This window comes from Phoxinus phoxinus (assembly GCF_949152265.1).
Source record: "Phoxinus phoxinus genome assembly, chromosome: 9".
Lineage (NCBI taxonomy): Eukaryota > Metazoa > Chordata > Actinopteri > Cypriniformes > Leuciscidae > Phoxinus > Phoxinus phoxinus.
Window position 1 is genome coordinate 38,000,179 of NC_136884.1, and position 17,189 is coordinate 38,017,367.

At 44.4% G+C, this 17,189-nt stretch overlaps 1 protein-coding gene across 3 annotated transcripts in view; it reads right to left on the reverse strand.

Moving 5' to 3' along the window:
- Nucleotides 1-4,462: 4,462 nt before the first annotated feature.
- Nucleotides 4,463-17,189, reverse strand: part of LOC307004159 (neoverrucotoxin subunit beta-like) — a 58,160-nt gene continuing 45,433 nt past the window's right edge. For all 3 annotated transcript variants that reach the window (XM_079623156.1, XM_079623155.1, XM_079623154.1), the window contains 4 exons: nucleotides 11,998-12,090; nucleotides 10,111-11,832; nucleotides 5,372-5,407; nucleotides 4,463-5,163 (listed from right to left, as the gene is read on the reverse strand). In XM_079623156.1, coding sequence (XP_079479282.1) covers nucleotides 4,646-5,163; nucleotides 5,372-5,407; nucleotides 10,111-11,832; nucleotides 11,998-12,090 — 2,369 coding nt within the window. In that variant the 3' untranslated portion in view covers nucleotides 4,463-4,645. The remainder of the gene's footprint in view (nucleotides 5,164-5,371; nucleotides 5,408-10,110; nucleotides 11,833-11,997; nucleotides 12,091-17,189) is intronic.

Sequence of the window (17,189 nt, forward strand, 5' to 3'; positions counted from 1 at the left end):
TACGAGTTTCTCTCTTGATAACATGTATAATATGTGTTCGGGCCCTGGTGCCTGTATAATATGTGATCGGGCCCTGGTGTCTGTATAATATGTGATCGGGCCCTGGTGCCTGTATAATATGTGATCGGGCCCTGGTGCCTGTATAATATGTGATCGGGCCCTGGTGTCTGTATAATATGTGATCGGGCCCTGGTGCCTGTATAATATGTGATCGGGCCCTGGTGCCTGTATAATATGTGTTCGGGCCCTGGTGCCTGTATAATATGTGATCGGGCCCTGGTGCCTGTATAATATGTGATCAGGCCCTGGTGTCTGTATAATATGTGATCGGGCCCTGGTGCCTGTATAATATGTGATCGGGCCCTGGTGCCTGTATAATATGTGATCGGGCCCTGGTGCCTGTATAATATGTGATCGGGCCCTGGTGCCTGTATAATATGTGATCAGGCCCTGGTGTCTGTATAATATGTGATCGGGCCCTGGTGCCTGTATAATATGTGATCGGGCCCTGGTGCCTGTATAATATGTGATCGGGCCCTGGTGCCTGTATAATATGTGATCGGGCCCTGGTGCCTGTATAATATGTGATCGGGCCCTGGTGTCTGTATAATATGTGATCGGGCCCTGGTGCCTGTATAATATGTGATCGGGCCCTGGTGCCTGTATAATATGTGTTCGGGCCCTGGTGCCTGTATAATATGTGATCGGGCCCTGGTGCCTGTATAATATGTGATCAGGCCCTGGTGCCTGTATAATATGTGATCGGGCCCTGGTGCCTGTATAATATGTGTTCGGGCCCTGGTGCCTGTATAATATGTGATCGGGCCCTGGTGCCTGTATAATATGTGATCGGGCCCTGGTGTCTGTATAATATGTGATCGGGCCCTGGTGCCTGTATAATATGTGATCGGGCCCTGGTGCCTGTATAATATGTGATCGGGCCCTGGTGTCTGTATAATATGTGATCGGGCCCTGGTGCCTGTATAATATGTGATCGGGCCCTGGTGCCTGTATAATATGTGTTCGGGCCCTGGTGCCTGTATAATATGTGATCGGGCCCTGGTGCCTGTATAATATGTGATCAGGCCCTGGTGTCTGTATAATATGTGATCGGGCCCTGGTGCCTGTATAATATGTGATCGGGCCCTGGTGCCTGTATAATATGTGATCGGGCCCTGGTGCCTGTATAATATGTGTTCGGGCCCTGGTGTCTGTATAATATGTGTTCGGGCCCTGGTGTCTGTATAATATGTGATCGGGCCCTGGTGTCTGCATAATATGTGTTCGGGCCCTGGTGCCTGTATAATATGTGATCGGGCCCTGGTGCCTGTATAATATGTGTTCGGGCCCTGGTGCCTGTATAATATGTGTTCGGGCCCTGGTGTCTGTATAATATGTGATCGGGCCCTGGTGCCTGTATAATATGTGATCGGGCCCTGGTGTCTGCATAATATGTGTTCGGGCCCTGGTGCCTGTATAATATGTGATCGGGCCCTGGTGTCTGTATAATATGTGATCGGGCCCTGGTGCCTGTATAATATGTGATCGGGCCCTGGTGTCTGTATAATATGTGATCGGGCCCTGGTGCCTGTATAATATGTGATCGGGCCCTGGTGTCTGTATAATATGTGATCGGGCCCTGGTGCCTGTATAATATGTGATCGGGCCCTGGTGTCTGTATAATATGTGATCGGGCCCTGGTGCCTGTATAATATGTGATCGGGCCCTGGTGTCTGTATAATATGTGATCGGGCCCTGGTGCCTGTATAATATGTGATCGGGCCCTGGTGTCTGTATAATATGTGATCGGGCCCTGGTGCCTGTATAATATGTGTTCGGGCCCTGGTGCCTGTATAATATGTGATCGGGCCCTGGTGTCTGTATAATATGTGATCGGGCCCTGGTGCCTGTATAATATGTGATCGGGCCCTGGTGTCTGTATAATATGTGATCGGGCCCTGGTGCCTGTATAATATGTGATCGGGCCCTGGTGTCTGCATAATATGTGTTCGGGCCCTGGTGCCTGTATAATATGTGTTCGGGTCCTGGTGCCTGTATAATATGTGATCGGGCCCTGGTGTCTGTATAATATGTGTTCGGGCCCTGGTGCCTGTATAATATGTGTTCGGGCCCTGGTGCCTGTATAATATGTGTTCGGGCCCTGGTGTCTGTATAATATGTGTTCGGGCCCTGGTGCCTGTATAATATGTGATCGGGCCCTGGTGCCTGTATAATATGTGTTCGGGTCCTGGTGCCTGTATAATATGTGTTCGGGCCCTGGTGCCTGTATAATATGTGTTCGGGTCCTGGTGCCTGTATAATATGTGTTCGGGCCCTGGTGCCTGTATAATATGTGATCGGGCCCTGGTGCCTGTATAATATGTGTTCGGGTCCTGGTGCCTGTATAATATGTGTTCGGGCCCTGGTGCCTGTATAATATGTGTTCGGGCCCTGGTGCCTGTATAATATGTGATCGGGCCCTGGTGCCTGTATAATATGTGATCAGGCCCTGGTGTCTGTATAATATGTGTTCTGGCCCTGGTGTCTGTATAATATGTGTTCGGGCCCTGGTGTCTGTATAATATGTGATCGGGCCCTGGTGTCTGTATAATATGTGTTCGGGCCCTGGTGTCTGTATAATATGTGATCGGGCCCTGGTGCCTGTATAATATGTGATCGGGCCCTGGTGTCTGTATAATATGTGATCGGGCCCTGGTGCCTGTATAATATGTGATCGGGCCCTGGTGTCTGTATAATATGTGTTCGGGCCCTGGTGCCTGTATAATATGTGATCGGGCCCTGGTGCCTGTATAATATGTGTTCGGGTCCTGGTGCCTGTATAATATGTGATCGGGCCCTGGTGTCTGCATAATATGTGTTCGGGCCCTGGTGCCTGTATAATATGTGATCGGGCCCTGGTGCCTGTATAATATGTGATCGGGCCCTGGTGCCTGTATAATATGTGATCGGGCCCTGGTGTCTGTATAATATGTGATCGGGCCCTGGTGTCTGTATAATATGTGATCGGGCCCTGGTGTCTGTATAATATGTGATCGGGCCCTGGTGTCTGTATAATATGTGTTTGGGCCCTGGTGCCTGTATAATATGTGATCGGGCCCTGGTGCCTGTATAATATGTGATCGGGCCCTGGTGTCTGTATAATATGTGATCGGGCCCTGGTGTCTGTATAATATGTGATCGGGCCCTGGTGTCTGTATAATATGTGATCGGGCCCTGGTGTCTGTATAATATGTGATCGGGCCCTGGTGCCTGTATAATATGTGATCGGGCCCTGGTGTCTGTATAATATGTGATCGGGCCCTGGTGCCTGTATAACATGTGTTCGGGCCCTGGTGCCTGTATAATATGTGATCGGGCCCTGGTGCCTGTATAATATGTGATCGGGCCCTGGTGCCTGTACAATATGTGTTCGGGCCCTGGTGTCTGTATAATATGTGATCGGGCCCTGGTGTCTGTATAATATGTGTTCGGGCCCTGGTGTCTGTATAATATGTGATCGGGCCCTGGTGCCTGTATAACATGTGTTCGGGCCCTGGTGCCTGTATAACATGTGTTCGGGCCCTGGTGCCTGTATAATATGTGATCGGGCCCTGGTGCCTGTACAATATGTGTTCGGGCCCTGGTGTCTGTATAATATGTGATCGGGCCCTGGTGCCTGTATAATATGTGATCGGGCCCTGGTGCCTGTATAATATGTGTTCTTTTATCAAATTTCAGGTCTTGTTGTGTTTCGAAGCTTCACTAGGACACAGAGTTATTAGCAAAAAGCTAATGTTGCTTATTATAGCGCCACCATGTGGCTGAACCTCACAAGATTTGATACACCGCCTCATTTTGACACAAATATGTATATGTAATAATATTTTTCATAACAGTCAGACATTATGATTTGACCTTATTTGCTGCTGTGATTTCATTGGCTGCTGACGGCCATGTTTGTTGAATTGTCTGAGTGATATTTGAAGAGTATGTTATCATTTGACCCAGAGAAGTTGAATATCAGAACTCGTTGGGTTTGATCGTGACGTTCAGCAGAGACAGATCAACACAAGAAGATTATGATTATCTTCACATTGTTTTGATGTTTCAAGAGATTTTTGATGACGTTTTGTCATGAGTTTCGAGTGAATTGGATCAAACGGAGAAGGTTTTTTCTATTATATCCAAGCTTGAGATCTTCATGACTTACAGTCTCTGACGCCCAGACATGTTCAGAGCAGAAAAATAATAATTGATAAAACAGTGCAAATATAATAATGTTGCAGCAGCTTCAGTGCGTGAACCCATGAAGTACAGCTGGGTTAAAATACGTTTAACAAATCACACTTCTACATGAATTATACATGATTGATGTGACACTGTAATGAAACTAAATGAAGCTGATCTTCATCAACACAAACAGAGCTTGAGAAAAGCACAGATACACACCGTCACACACACTGATGTCTATATGAGCATTTATTACACACAGTTATTCTGACATGATATTCACTGACAGAAGTTCAGCTGTGTTAGTAATGTAACGAAGGGAAAATAAGAGACTCTGTAACATCTCACTGTTGCTGATTTATCATGCAGCTCAAAGCATCATGGGTAGAATCTCTCTACAGTCTGTTCTCATTCATCAACACAGTTTCACTGATCCATTATAAAACCTAAACCCAGGATAGAGCGGCTGAGTGAATGTGGTCTGCACTGTGTGTATGAGGCTCATTGTGTCTCTGTCGACGCTGTAGAAGGACAGAGTTCCTGCACTGTGATCCACATACACTCCTGTTCTACTGCTGATGAGCTTTACAGGGAGATTAGACACTATGCCATTGTGTACGAATGCATAACCGGAGGAAGAGCAGAACAAACTCCAGGACTGATCATTATATCCAAACGCACACTCTGTACCCGATCCCTTCCTGCTGATGCTCTTATATGACACTGATATCGACACACTCCCTCTCCACTCAGCCTCCCAGTAAGAGCGTCCACACACACTCTCTCTACACAACACCTGCTCATAATGATCAAATCTGTCTGGATGATCAGGATACGACTGATCTGTGTCAGTGTTAGTAATCTCTCTGTTCTCCTCAGACAGAAGGAGGTATGTATTCACTGTGTTCAGATCCAGAGTGAGCTGATGGGAATCTGATGGAGAGAAAACATCAGAATCAGGAATTATGAATCTGATCTTTTAATGTATCTGAACTCTTCATGTTCATTATATCAGCATATCTCAGTGCAGTTTAATCATCATTTACATGATCAACTCTAAAACTCTTCTGTCATGTTTTCTTTCAGCTTCTACAGGAAGAACATGAACACAGTGAGTTTCTCTGCTTGTTTTCTGACTTACATTGAAGGAAGTCTTTCCTGGTCTTGGGAACTGTGGCTGTGGAAATCAACAGACATGAAGAGTGTGATTATCATGTCAAGAGAAAATGATCCTGCATCCGTTGCTAACACATGCACAACTCCTCCAACACAGAAGATATTTAGAAATGTGTCTGCTGTTTACAGAGCCAAATCCTGACACAACCACTATTGAGGGTTTGATATTATTGACGCGTCACCATATTGGATTTGGCTTCTGTAGACATGAACTGATCACAGATTTGATTTGAGAGGGAAGAGGGATTATAAAAAAATCAATACAATGATATGTTGTCATAGTTATATACAATTCGATGAAAATATAGCTGTATCATTTTCTTGTCTGTTTATCACGGAGGTCAAACTTCATAATAACAATGTATCAGATTTTAAACTATATTATAAACTACACTATAAAACAAAGTGGAAAGATATGGCTAGCATTCGTAGAGTCCATTCCCCGTGTTTACCTCGAAGCTAACGTTATATACAATAGCCGCATTAGCAGTTAGCTGCTGTTTGTTACACACAGTAGAGCAATAAAAACAGAGTCTCCGTTTCAATTTCAGGGAAGTCCCTGATGGTTGGGCGCGTTTTCCAAACGGAGCTTCGAGGCCAACTTCGCCTGATATTGCCCCAAATTTGTGAATGATTCCGGCGTAAAATGTTTAGCGCACACCCTTGAACAATAAGTGAGTTGAAAGTGTTGTTGGGACAGCGTCATTAAAAATGAATTTTATCCACTGGTCCCTGATAGTTTGGTCTGTTTTTGGTATAGAAAACACATTTGCATGTTGTTTCTGGCAGTCAACCACAGAGCAACTCACGTGTGCACTTTGTTTCTGCATCTTTCGCGACTGAATATGAGGGGGAGAGGGGAAGGGCGGGCTTCCTGCTGCGGTGTCCATAGATGGTATATCAAAATCAAAATCTTGTTTTTTAGTGCGCGTGCACGTGGGCTATTTTACAAACCCTGAGGTAAACAAACGCTTCACTTAAATATCGGCTTCCCGGCCAGTGTATAATCATTATGCAATCATAACATACATTGATTCTTGTGGAAAAGTGAAAATTGCAGGTTATGACTCCTTTAAATTAGTGATTTTAACAGTAAATATCAGTAAATATCAAAAGTTTCCTTCATGTTCAGAAATGCATTGTTGTCATAAATAGTGTCTACTTAAAGTCACAGAGTATGGGGATTTAATGTCAGATATACTGTATTTAATCAATGGAAAGACTTGAACGAGTTGAATGTGCCTTAAGCCAATAAGAAAAAACTCACAACAGCGAATACGGTGAGTTTTCTTGTCTGAAACATTGCTGTCATGATTTGATGAACTAATTTATACAATATATTAAGCTTTTATCTGCTAAAAATATATTGCATCTGTTCTCATCTTTCTCATTTTAATATTGAAGCTTGATTTTTTAATCGTACTGTCACAGTTCTGTTATGTTTGGACTTTTAGTTTGTTTATCTTTAGTCACATGTCTCCTTTGTTCTAGTTTCCCGCCACTCTTTAGTCACTATGGTTACTGATTTTGATTATTCTTTCTGTTCAGCTGTGTGTCATCAATTACACTCGTTGGTCTATTTAAGCGGCTGTGATTGCACTTCTCCTTTGTCTGGATTAATAGTGGTGGGCAGATCGAGGCTTCGTGAAACAGTTGAAGCATATGTGCCGTATTGTGTCGAGGCTTCGAAACACTCCGGCACCGTCTCCACGGCGACCCCTAGTGGCCAGAACAGTGTAAATGCAACAAAACCTCAGCTAAACATGCATAAAAATCCATTCGGTTTTTACCATTAATAAGATGATCAAAGTATTAAAATATGTTCTTTTATTAATTGTCAGGGTTTGTTTTGTCTGTTCTGTGCCTCAGCTAACAGGCAAATAAGAGACTATTAACTACAATTATTAATTTTAATTATACTAATGTCTAGTTAAAACATCTACAAATGTATAAAACTGATCAGAGACCAGGTTAAACCCACAGACACTTGTTGTTCACTGGTTCTCAGTGACTCCCCATGAATCATGGGTTGACCGAGATCATCGCCCCCAGTGGTCAACCATTGACATGTCGAAACATTTATAAACAGTTGTACTGTAATGAAGCCTCGTTTACGGAGATCACGTGACTCGCGCTGATACACACTCCGAACCACTGATTCAGAACAAAAGATTCGTAAAGGTGTCGAAGCTTCATAAAGCTGTGTTTTGAAATTGCCATCACTACTATTAAAGCCTTCTGACTAGGGGTGGGAGATATAGCGTCAAAATTATATCACGATATTTCAAGAACATTTGCGATAATGATATTTATGACGATATATAATTATTTTTTTTTTTAGAAAATGTTTTTATTACATTTATCTCACCTAAATGTTTGCTCACTCATTGCGTTTTTTACAATGTGGTAATTTTCTTTTAGAGTTTACACAACACAAGGAAGCTTTAATTAATGACAGACACATATTGTCACTTTTAGAGCACGGATCCATTACTGTTTTCATGCCTGTCACATGCGTTTTATACACAACCGACTGCGTTTACGAATACACTAACCAATACCGGAATTTTAACACATATAATCCGCGAAAAATAACCGTTGTTACTTGCGAGCTGTTTGTGAGGAGGCTTTAATGTACGTATGCACGCAAAGAAAACCTCAAAGAGCGCGCGAGTACTGGTCTGGATAGTTTGAAGGACAAGTTCCGTATTTTACACTTAAAGGAGAACTCCGGTCAATTTTAAGATTGAGCTCAATTTTTAGTAAATTTTGAGTGCTGTCAATACAGAGAACAACGACAAAAATCGGTGTTGCCTACACAGTGTTATCTTCTTTTTAAAATTTGCACCCTATTGACTTGAATGGGGCAAGTTTTAAACCTGCTTTTATCCTCTTAACATCTTTGATGTCATTACAAGTGCCCAGCCATGTTGAGTGATTCTTTCAGAGTGAACACGAGTGAATCTGACTGCAGGAGATGTGAAAGATATTAATAAAAATGATGTTAATTCAACAAGCGCACAGACCTGTATTTAGTTCCTGTTTTTGGTGGAAGTCCAAAGTAGTCGATTGTCGAGTTCACGCGCGTGATCATAGTAACTAAACCTATGCGCGTGAACTCGACAATCGACTACTTTGGACTTCCACCAAAAACAGGAACTAAATACAGGTCTGTGCGCTGGCTGATATAACATCATTTTTATTCATATCTTTCACATCTACTGCAGTCAGATTCACTCGTGTTCACTCTGAAGGAATCACTCAACATGGCTGGGCACTTGTAATGACACATCAAGGATGATAAGACTAAGAACTGGTTAAGTTTAAAACTTGCCCCATTCAAGTCAATAGGGTGTAAATTTTAAAAAGAGGATAACACGGTGTAGGCAATACCGATTTTTGTCGTTGTTCTCTGTATTGACAGCACTCCAAATTTACAAAAAATTGAGCTCAATGTTAAAATTGACCGGAGTTCACCTTTAAAGCCCTGTTCTCAGATCATTTCTGATGAAATAGAACGGTTAAGATTTGAATTTGGACACATGCTGCTGTCCCCCCCCCCCCCCCCCCCCCCTACCTTACCCTACCTTACCCTACCTTACCCTACCCTACCCTCCCCTCCCCTTTTAGTCCAACTCCATTGACTTGTTTTGGATGTGCTGTGAGTTACAAAGCAAAATTTGTAACTTTACAAAAAAGTTACAAATTTTAATCTTAACCGTTCTATTTCATCAGAAACTATCTGAAAGCAAGTGTAAAATACCAAACTTGTCCTTTAAAATCGCTTGAATGTTTAAACTGATAAGACTTAAAAAGAAGTAAAAATTATAAACTTTAGTAACGATGCAATGCAATATAATCTGTGTTGATTAATTTTCTGCTGACTTACTCTCAGACAGGTGTTGTTATTGTGCGCGCTAGGGAACGTAAAAGCGCCATACGTCATCATGTCGCTATATCATTGATATTACGATTTGACACTTTTTTATAATGTACATAATGATACCGGTATTATTGTGGACGGTATGATATGGCACAGCCCTACTTCTGACCCTGATCCTCATCTTCCTCTGCTTTATAAAACCCTGCAGTGACACATACCTTATTTTAAAGACTTTATTTAATGAACTCCTGTATGCTTTGCATTTATTATAAGTAATTAATAATGATTATTATTAAATAATATATATGATGAGATTTGCATTTGTTTAATTATTTATACTAATCATAATCATTTTGTTTTCAGGGATGACTGCTGTCTTTCTGCAGAAATGCCATTATACAGTGGGCTTAAGAGTCAACAGTTTTTGTGTGTTAAGGTGATTATTTGTGTTTTGTTTATTATTATCATTGTTTATTTTTATTTTTTAGTTTTATGTCAGCCAGATTTATAAATGTCCTATTGGTTTTCATACAGAGAAATGTATGGTTTACTTGTTCAAGGCTTTGTATTGTTTATTGTGAATGTCATATGATTAAGTACACTAGCCTACATTAGACATCAAATACATAATGTACTCTGCGTCTTTAAGGACTATCTGTAACAACATGAACGAAGGAAATATTATGTTCATATACAGTCAAATGAGAAACACTTTACAACATGCTACACATTTAACACCTGTTAGGAAATATGGTTGTAAATACAAACATTGACTGTGTAAGATAAAGATTAATGCAAAGAAATGTGCATATAACACTCACCTGAAGACTGTATGGGGCCGATAGAGTCACTGGCTTCACTCACTCCCACTTTACCCACTATCCTGTAGCGGATCAAGTACTGCTTTCCAAACTCGAATCCAGTCAGAGTAAAGTTTTCATCAGCTGTGTTTATGGGAATCCACTGTTCCTCAGAGCCAGAATCTGCCTTCACCTGCTGGTACTCCACTCTGAACTGCACAGTTTCTCCAGTAGGGGACTTCTGCAGTTTCAGGGACACACTGTCCTCCAGGACCTGCTTCACTTCTGGTGGGGGAGGCTTCGACACGGGCTGGAACTGTGTGTCTGTCAGATTCCCTTTTTCATACAGATAGATAGAGGAGCCTGGACTGGAGGAATTGGAGATGGCAGAAATAATGAATAGATATCTCTTTTCATCTTCATTAGCCTCTGAAAAACTTCTGAAAAGAGATAAGTTCTCTCTCATCTTTGACATGATACCAGGATTGTTGAGCCACTCTTCTGATACTAGCGTGCTATAATTGTGTTTCATTCCCACATCTGGCTCTTTAAACTCGTCAGATTCCAGAAACTTCTTCATGGCTGAAAGATCTGGGTCTTCATACTTCAGAGATGTGAAGGTCAAGCACACCACAACATCAATATCAGGATTAAAGAGGATGGTGTTGAGATGGTTTGAGTCTTCAGTATTGATTCCCTTCAGTATCTCTGTGTGAGAACTCAAGAGGTTAAGTTCAGCCGTTGCATGATCTAACCACTGGTTAAGCCTGTCAGCATTAAAGGGGGAGCTGTAGTGGATCTTCAGGATGTCTTCCAAAGAATTTTGCTCCATCTTTCCTCCCCGTATAGCAGGCAAGACCTTGGCCACTGCTTTCAGGAGCTCTGTTTTGTAACTGCTAAATGAGCTCTGAAACGAATGCAGCCTCTCTTTGATGTCTTTGAAAACATTTACCATCGGTTTTCTAGACAGGTCGTTGCATGTCCTCTCTACTTCTCCCAGCCCCTCGATTATATCTTCAGTGTTGGAAACCAGACGTGTGGTGATTTCTCTCTCCAACTGAGCAGCTTTTGTATCCAGTAGAGAAAGAGGATAGAGCCAGACTTTTATTGGGACTGCATTCTCTGGATTCTCCTTCAGTATAGTGGGGAGCTTCTTGTACACCTCTAGGGCCTCCGTGTAAGTGGTGGGGTTTTGATCAAGGCGGACGTCACCATAAAATGTGCAGGCGATGCTCTCAGCCATCTTCTTTTGACCTTCTGTCATTTGTAAAGCTCCTTGTCCCTCAATGGAAAATAGAGGAATCTTCTTGACCATGACATCCAGTTCTCCCTCAATCTCCTGCTTTTCTTCCTCTTCTGAAAATGTCCGATCAAACACCATGAAGGCCTGAGCTCCGTATAGTACAGCCGAGACAACATGAGTTGCAGTTTTCTGGTCAAAGACCTGAGGGTAGGTGATCTGACCCAGTTGGCTCATAGTGAGCTGTTCGAATCTGGAGGTTTCACTGTAATACATTGTAACTCTGGACTGTTGGTTTGAGAATTTGGTGTCACGTAGGAACTTGGCAGATCCTCCCACCTCCACCAGCCCTCCCAAGAAGCTGGCCTTCAGGGGAGCACTCACATCCAGGAGACTGGACTTACTAGAGAGAGAGTCGGAGCTACTGAACTTCAAATCTGTCATGGGCTGTGGATGGGTGTCCAAATCTTCTCTCAAGGATTTCTTATCCCACAGAGTGACACCTGAAATGAGAAATTACTTTTAGAGTTATGTACGAGGAAGTGATGTACTGTTGAAGAAACATGCCGGTTTTAACGTGTTGTTACACAAGGATTTGTAATTAGTGAGGCAAGATTTGATGAAGAGGAAAAAAAAACTTTTATTTAATTTTCAGGTTTGTAAAGCACCTGGAATGAAGGTATCCTTGCGGCAGTCATACAGCATACCCGGAAACAGAGGTCTTCCTAGAGCTGCCACTTCAATGGTCTGTGATTCCAGAGCTGCAGTAAATAACAAATAAAAGGTATAATTTATATTTAGAAAATGTATTATATATTAACAAAATTATATCTGATGATAATGAAAACTCTTTACCCGCAAAAAAGTTGACAGCCACTGCCAGCATTTTTTATCATTTTCACAAAATGTTCATGACCCCCAGAATATTTTGTTGTATGAATATCTCAAACATGCACAATTTCAAAAGAAAGAGGACACCCTCTGCTTTAAAAAACAAAAAGGTTTTATTCTAGCTTCATTCATTCCTTTAAGTAAAAAAAAAGCAACAATTCGAGCAAAAAGCGTTTTTGTCAAAGACTACGTCTAGATCTACATCAGAACAATGATCAAAACATAGATGGATAGAATAGACTTAGTCAACACCCTCAAAGCTTGCACAGTCCTATAGCATGTCCTGGGTCGACTTTTCAGTAGGTAACATCAGGCAGTTTTGATTAATGTGATGTTTAATGGGTAACGCTTTAGTGTCAGGATTCCTCCTTCACATCACTCTCCATTACCTCCCAGATCATCACTGACTCCTCCCACTCCTTCAATCACCCGTTCACAGTCCCCTGATTACTGATTCCCATCACCTGTGACTCATCACCAGTTCCCTTTATAACCCAGCATTCACCTCACCTCCGTTGTCTGATCTCGTCATTTCCTGACCACAGACCCACCGTGAACACTCTCCTATGCTAACCCGCTACTTACCCAAGCTTACCTGCATTCCTCCTCGGATCCCATCGTCTCGTCTCAGTCCAGTCCCCAAGGCTCCTTCTCTTCAACTCCCTCTCCTGGATCCGCACCTGAATACACATCACGGAATCAATCATTCAGCTAAGACTCTCCATATTCGCCATAGACTGTCTCACTTACCATTCCACTGTGTGTCCGCAACTGCATTGTTCAATAAAAGTGTGTTTACAACTTACGTCATCTCTCTCCGTGTTTCAAACCCTGACAGAAGATCAGACCAACAACATGCAATCGGATACACGAGACGCTGTTCCTCACCCAGTGCCCACCGCATCAGCGTCTGCTTCAACCAGTCCATCCCCGGATCCACTTCCGCATTCACCCGCTGCTTCGTTCACTGCCTCTTCCAGTCCCATGGCCAAACCAGCGCCTTACTCCGGCGAGGCGGAGGATTGCAGTGGGTTCCTCTTCCAGGTATCGTTATATTTCACTATGAATGAACAACAATTCCATAATGACGCCGCCCGCGTGGCTTTCATCATCTCATTACTCACCGGTTCCGCCCTCCAGTGGGCTCTATCTCTTTGGAATTCCAATTCTCCGACCATTCATGTTTGCAAGGATTTTATTCAACACTTTAGGGATGTGTTTGGACAGTCCGTGGCTTCCCTCTCTATCCACGATCAGCTGTTCCATCTAAAACAAGGCCGTTCTTCGGTGACTGAATATTCCCTTCGATTCAGAACCCTCGCTGCTGCTAGTGGGTGGAACGAGCCCGCTGATCCTGCGCCAGAGCCCGCTGATCCTGCGCCAGAGCCCGCTGATCCTGCGCCAGAGGCCGCTGATCCTGCGCCAGAGCCCGCTGATCCTGCGCCAGAGCCCGCTGATCCTGCGCCAGAGCCTGCTGATCCTGCGCCAGAGCCCGCTGATCCTGCGCCAGAGCCCTCATCACTGCCCAGCACAGAGCCCTCATCGCTGCCCAGCACAGAGCCCTCATCGCTGCCCAGCACAGAGCCCTCATCGCTGCCCAGCACAGAGCCCTCATCGCTGCCCAGCACAGAGCCCTCATCGCTGCCCAGCACAGAGCCCTCATCGCTGCCCAGCACAGAGCCCTCATCGCTGCCCAGCACAGAGCCCTCATCGCTGCCCAGCACAGAGCCCTCATCGCTGCCCAGCACAGAGCCCTCATCGCTGCCCAGCACAGAGCCCTCATCGCTGCCCAGCACAGAGCCCTCATCGCTGCCCAGCACAGAGCCCCCTGCACCGCTGGTCCCGTCCAGCCCTGAGCTTCCTGCACCGCTGGTCCCGTCCAGCCCTGAGCTTCCTGCACCGCTGGTCCCGTCCAGCCCAGAGCTTCCTGCACCGCTGGTCCCGTCCAGCCCTGAGCTTCCTGCACCGCTGGTCCCGTCCAGCCCAGAGCTTCCTGCGCCGCTGGTCCCGTCCAGCCCAGAGCTTCCTGCGCCGCTGGTCCCGTCCAGCCCAGAGCTTCCTGCACCGCTGGTCCCGTCCAGCCCAGAGCTTCCTGCACCGCTGGCCCCGTCCAGCCCAGGGCTTCCTGCACCGCTGGTACCGTCCAGCCCAGAGCTTCCTGCACCGCTGGTCCCGTCCAGCCCAGAGCTTCCTGCACCGCTGGTCCCGTCCAGCCCAGAGCTTCCTGCACCGCTGGTCCCGTCCAGCCCAGAGCTTCCTGCACCGCTGGTCCCGTCCAGCCCAGGGCCTTCGCCGCTGGTCCCATCCAGCCCAGGACCGCCTTCGCCGCTGGCCCCGGTCAGCTCAGAGCCCTCTTCGCCGCGGGTCCAGTCCAGTGCTGATCTCCCCAAGAAAATTTTGGGGGGGGGCAATAAGTCCTCTGAGGGGATCGTGGAGGCCCTTCCGACACGGTCGCCATGGCCGCCCGAAGGGTCCTCACCGCCATGGCCGCCCGAAGGGTCCTCACCGCCATGGCCGCCCGAAGGGTCCTCACCGCCATGGCCGCCCGAAGGGTCCTCACCGCCTGCACGTCCTGCTCCGCCCTGGCCGCCAGCACGTCCTGCTCCGCCCTGGCCGCCAGAAAGGCCTGCTCCGCCCTGGAGGCTTCCTGCTCCAGATCGGCCACCCCTTCATCAGCCTCCAGGGCGCCCACCCCCCCACCCCTTTGTTGTTCTACGGCGCGAGGTCGCGCCTTGTTGAAGGGGGGCGTTATGTCAGGATTCCTCCTTCACATCACTCTCCATTACCTCCCAGATCATCACTGACTCCTCCCACTCCTTCAATCACCCGTTCACAGTCCCCTGATTACTGATTCCCATCACCTGTGACTCATCACCAGTTCCCTTTATAACCCAGCATTCACCTCACCTCCGTTGTCTGATCTCGTCATTTCCTGACCACAGACCCACCGTGAACACTCTCCTATGCTAACCCGCTACTTACCCAAGCTTACCTGCATTCCTCCTCGGATCCCATCGTCTCGTCTCAGTCCAGTCCCCAAGGCTCCTTCTCTTCAACTCCCTCTCCTGGATCCGCACCTGAATACACATCACGGAATCAATCATTCAGCTAAGACTCTCCATATTCGCCATAGACTGTCTCACTTACCATTCCACTGTGTGTCCGCAACTGCATTGTTCAATAAAAGTGTGTTTACAACTTACGTCATCTCTCTCCGTATTTCAAACCCTGACATTTAGATTACAGCCCGGAAAGTACTGCGTAATTACAATGAAATTACAGTGTAACTTTCGGTAATTACAGTGTACCTATAAAGTATGTACGTGTAAGTATAGGGGGACATAATGTAAAGTTTTGGAATAAAGGGGTAACAACCAGGAAAAAAAAAATATTATTTAGGCAAATTATTAAGTATTTTAGAACTACGGGGTACTTTTGGGAGCAATTTAGCGAGTAGGCTACATACACTGCACCTTTTTGTAATAATAGTGTATACAAATACATAAAGGCTTTTTTCAAATTACGGGGTAGCCTATATATCAGTGCATTTACAAAGTAGGCTAATTTGTTTTTATTGCAAAGGTGCACTGATTAAGTTGTTTCAAGGCAAGTAAAACTATTGCAACTTTTTTTTTTTTTAAATGCTGGGGAAATATACTCTTGTTTCATGTAGTTACAGGGTAAGTATGACATTGCGGGCCGTAAATTAAAGTGGTGCTTCTTACCCTCTTGTTTCTTGTAGTTACAGGGTAAGTATGACATTGCGGGCCGTAAATTAAAGTGGTGCTTCTTACCCTCTTGTTTCATGTAGTTACAGGGTAAGTATGACATTGCGGGCCGTAAATTAAAGTGGTGCTTCTTACCCTCTTGTTTCATGTAGTTACAGGGTAAGTACAATAAAAACACATGTAAACACACAATCTGATATCACTTGGAAAACTTTATTTGAAAAACAACTTATTTTAAAACGGATTTACAACACTTTCTCTTGCTTGGTTTCCTCCTCCTCTTGTTCCTCTTCTTCTTTCTTTCCACTGATAAATCTTAAGAAGGAATCCCATGTCTCTTGCTATTCTGTATTATGTGTTAAAAGAAAATACAGTACAGAAATGTCCTCACCATTTACTCATCTTTTACCCTCATGTCATCCGAGATGTATATGAATTTCCTTCTTCAGATTAACACAAAATGTTTTTTTAGAAAAATATATAATCTCTGTGAATGCATAATGCAAGCCCATGTGTTCCTAAAAGTTGACATCAAACAGCACATACAGCAATAACTACAGTAATCCATACGACCCCAATGGATGAATCAATGTCTTCTGAAGTGAGACGATAAGTGTTTGTAAGAAAAATACCAAATATTTAAACATTTTAAAGACTATCGCTTCCGTTCCGACCAACTGTCACTTGCGCGTGCATGAGAGGGTTGAGTTCAGGCTTGACACGCGTGAGTCACGTAAGCGCGCCGAGAAACCGAATGTCAATTTTTTTTTTTTTTATTAATGCTCACAACAAAATACAAACAATAACACATAATAATAATGAAAAACAAACAATACAGAAGAACAGAGATGGCAGTTCTCGCGCGAGTTTCACATCTAACTCCCGCGAGAACGTAATGAACGCGTGAAGCTTCACCAAACACGAAGCCAAGCCGACTCTCATGCACTCGCTGGACGCTGGTGACAGTTGGTCGGTAGCGAAAAGATGAGTAAATTACGAGAACATTTCTGGGTGTACTGTATTTTCTTTTAATACATAATACAGAATATCAAAAGACTCCTTCTTAAGATTAGGCTAATCAGTGGAATGATAGAAAAAGAAGAAGAGGAACAAGAGGAGGAGGAGGAAGTAGGAAGCCATGCAAAAATGTATACTTTCTGTCAGGACTTTAGTATTTGAAATGAAAAGTTGATTTTAAAAAAGGAATAAAGAATAATAAGTGTAATATGTTGTAAATCTTT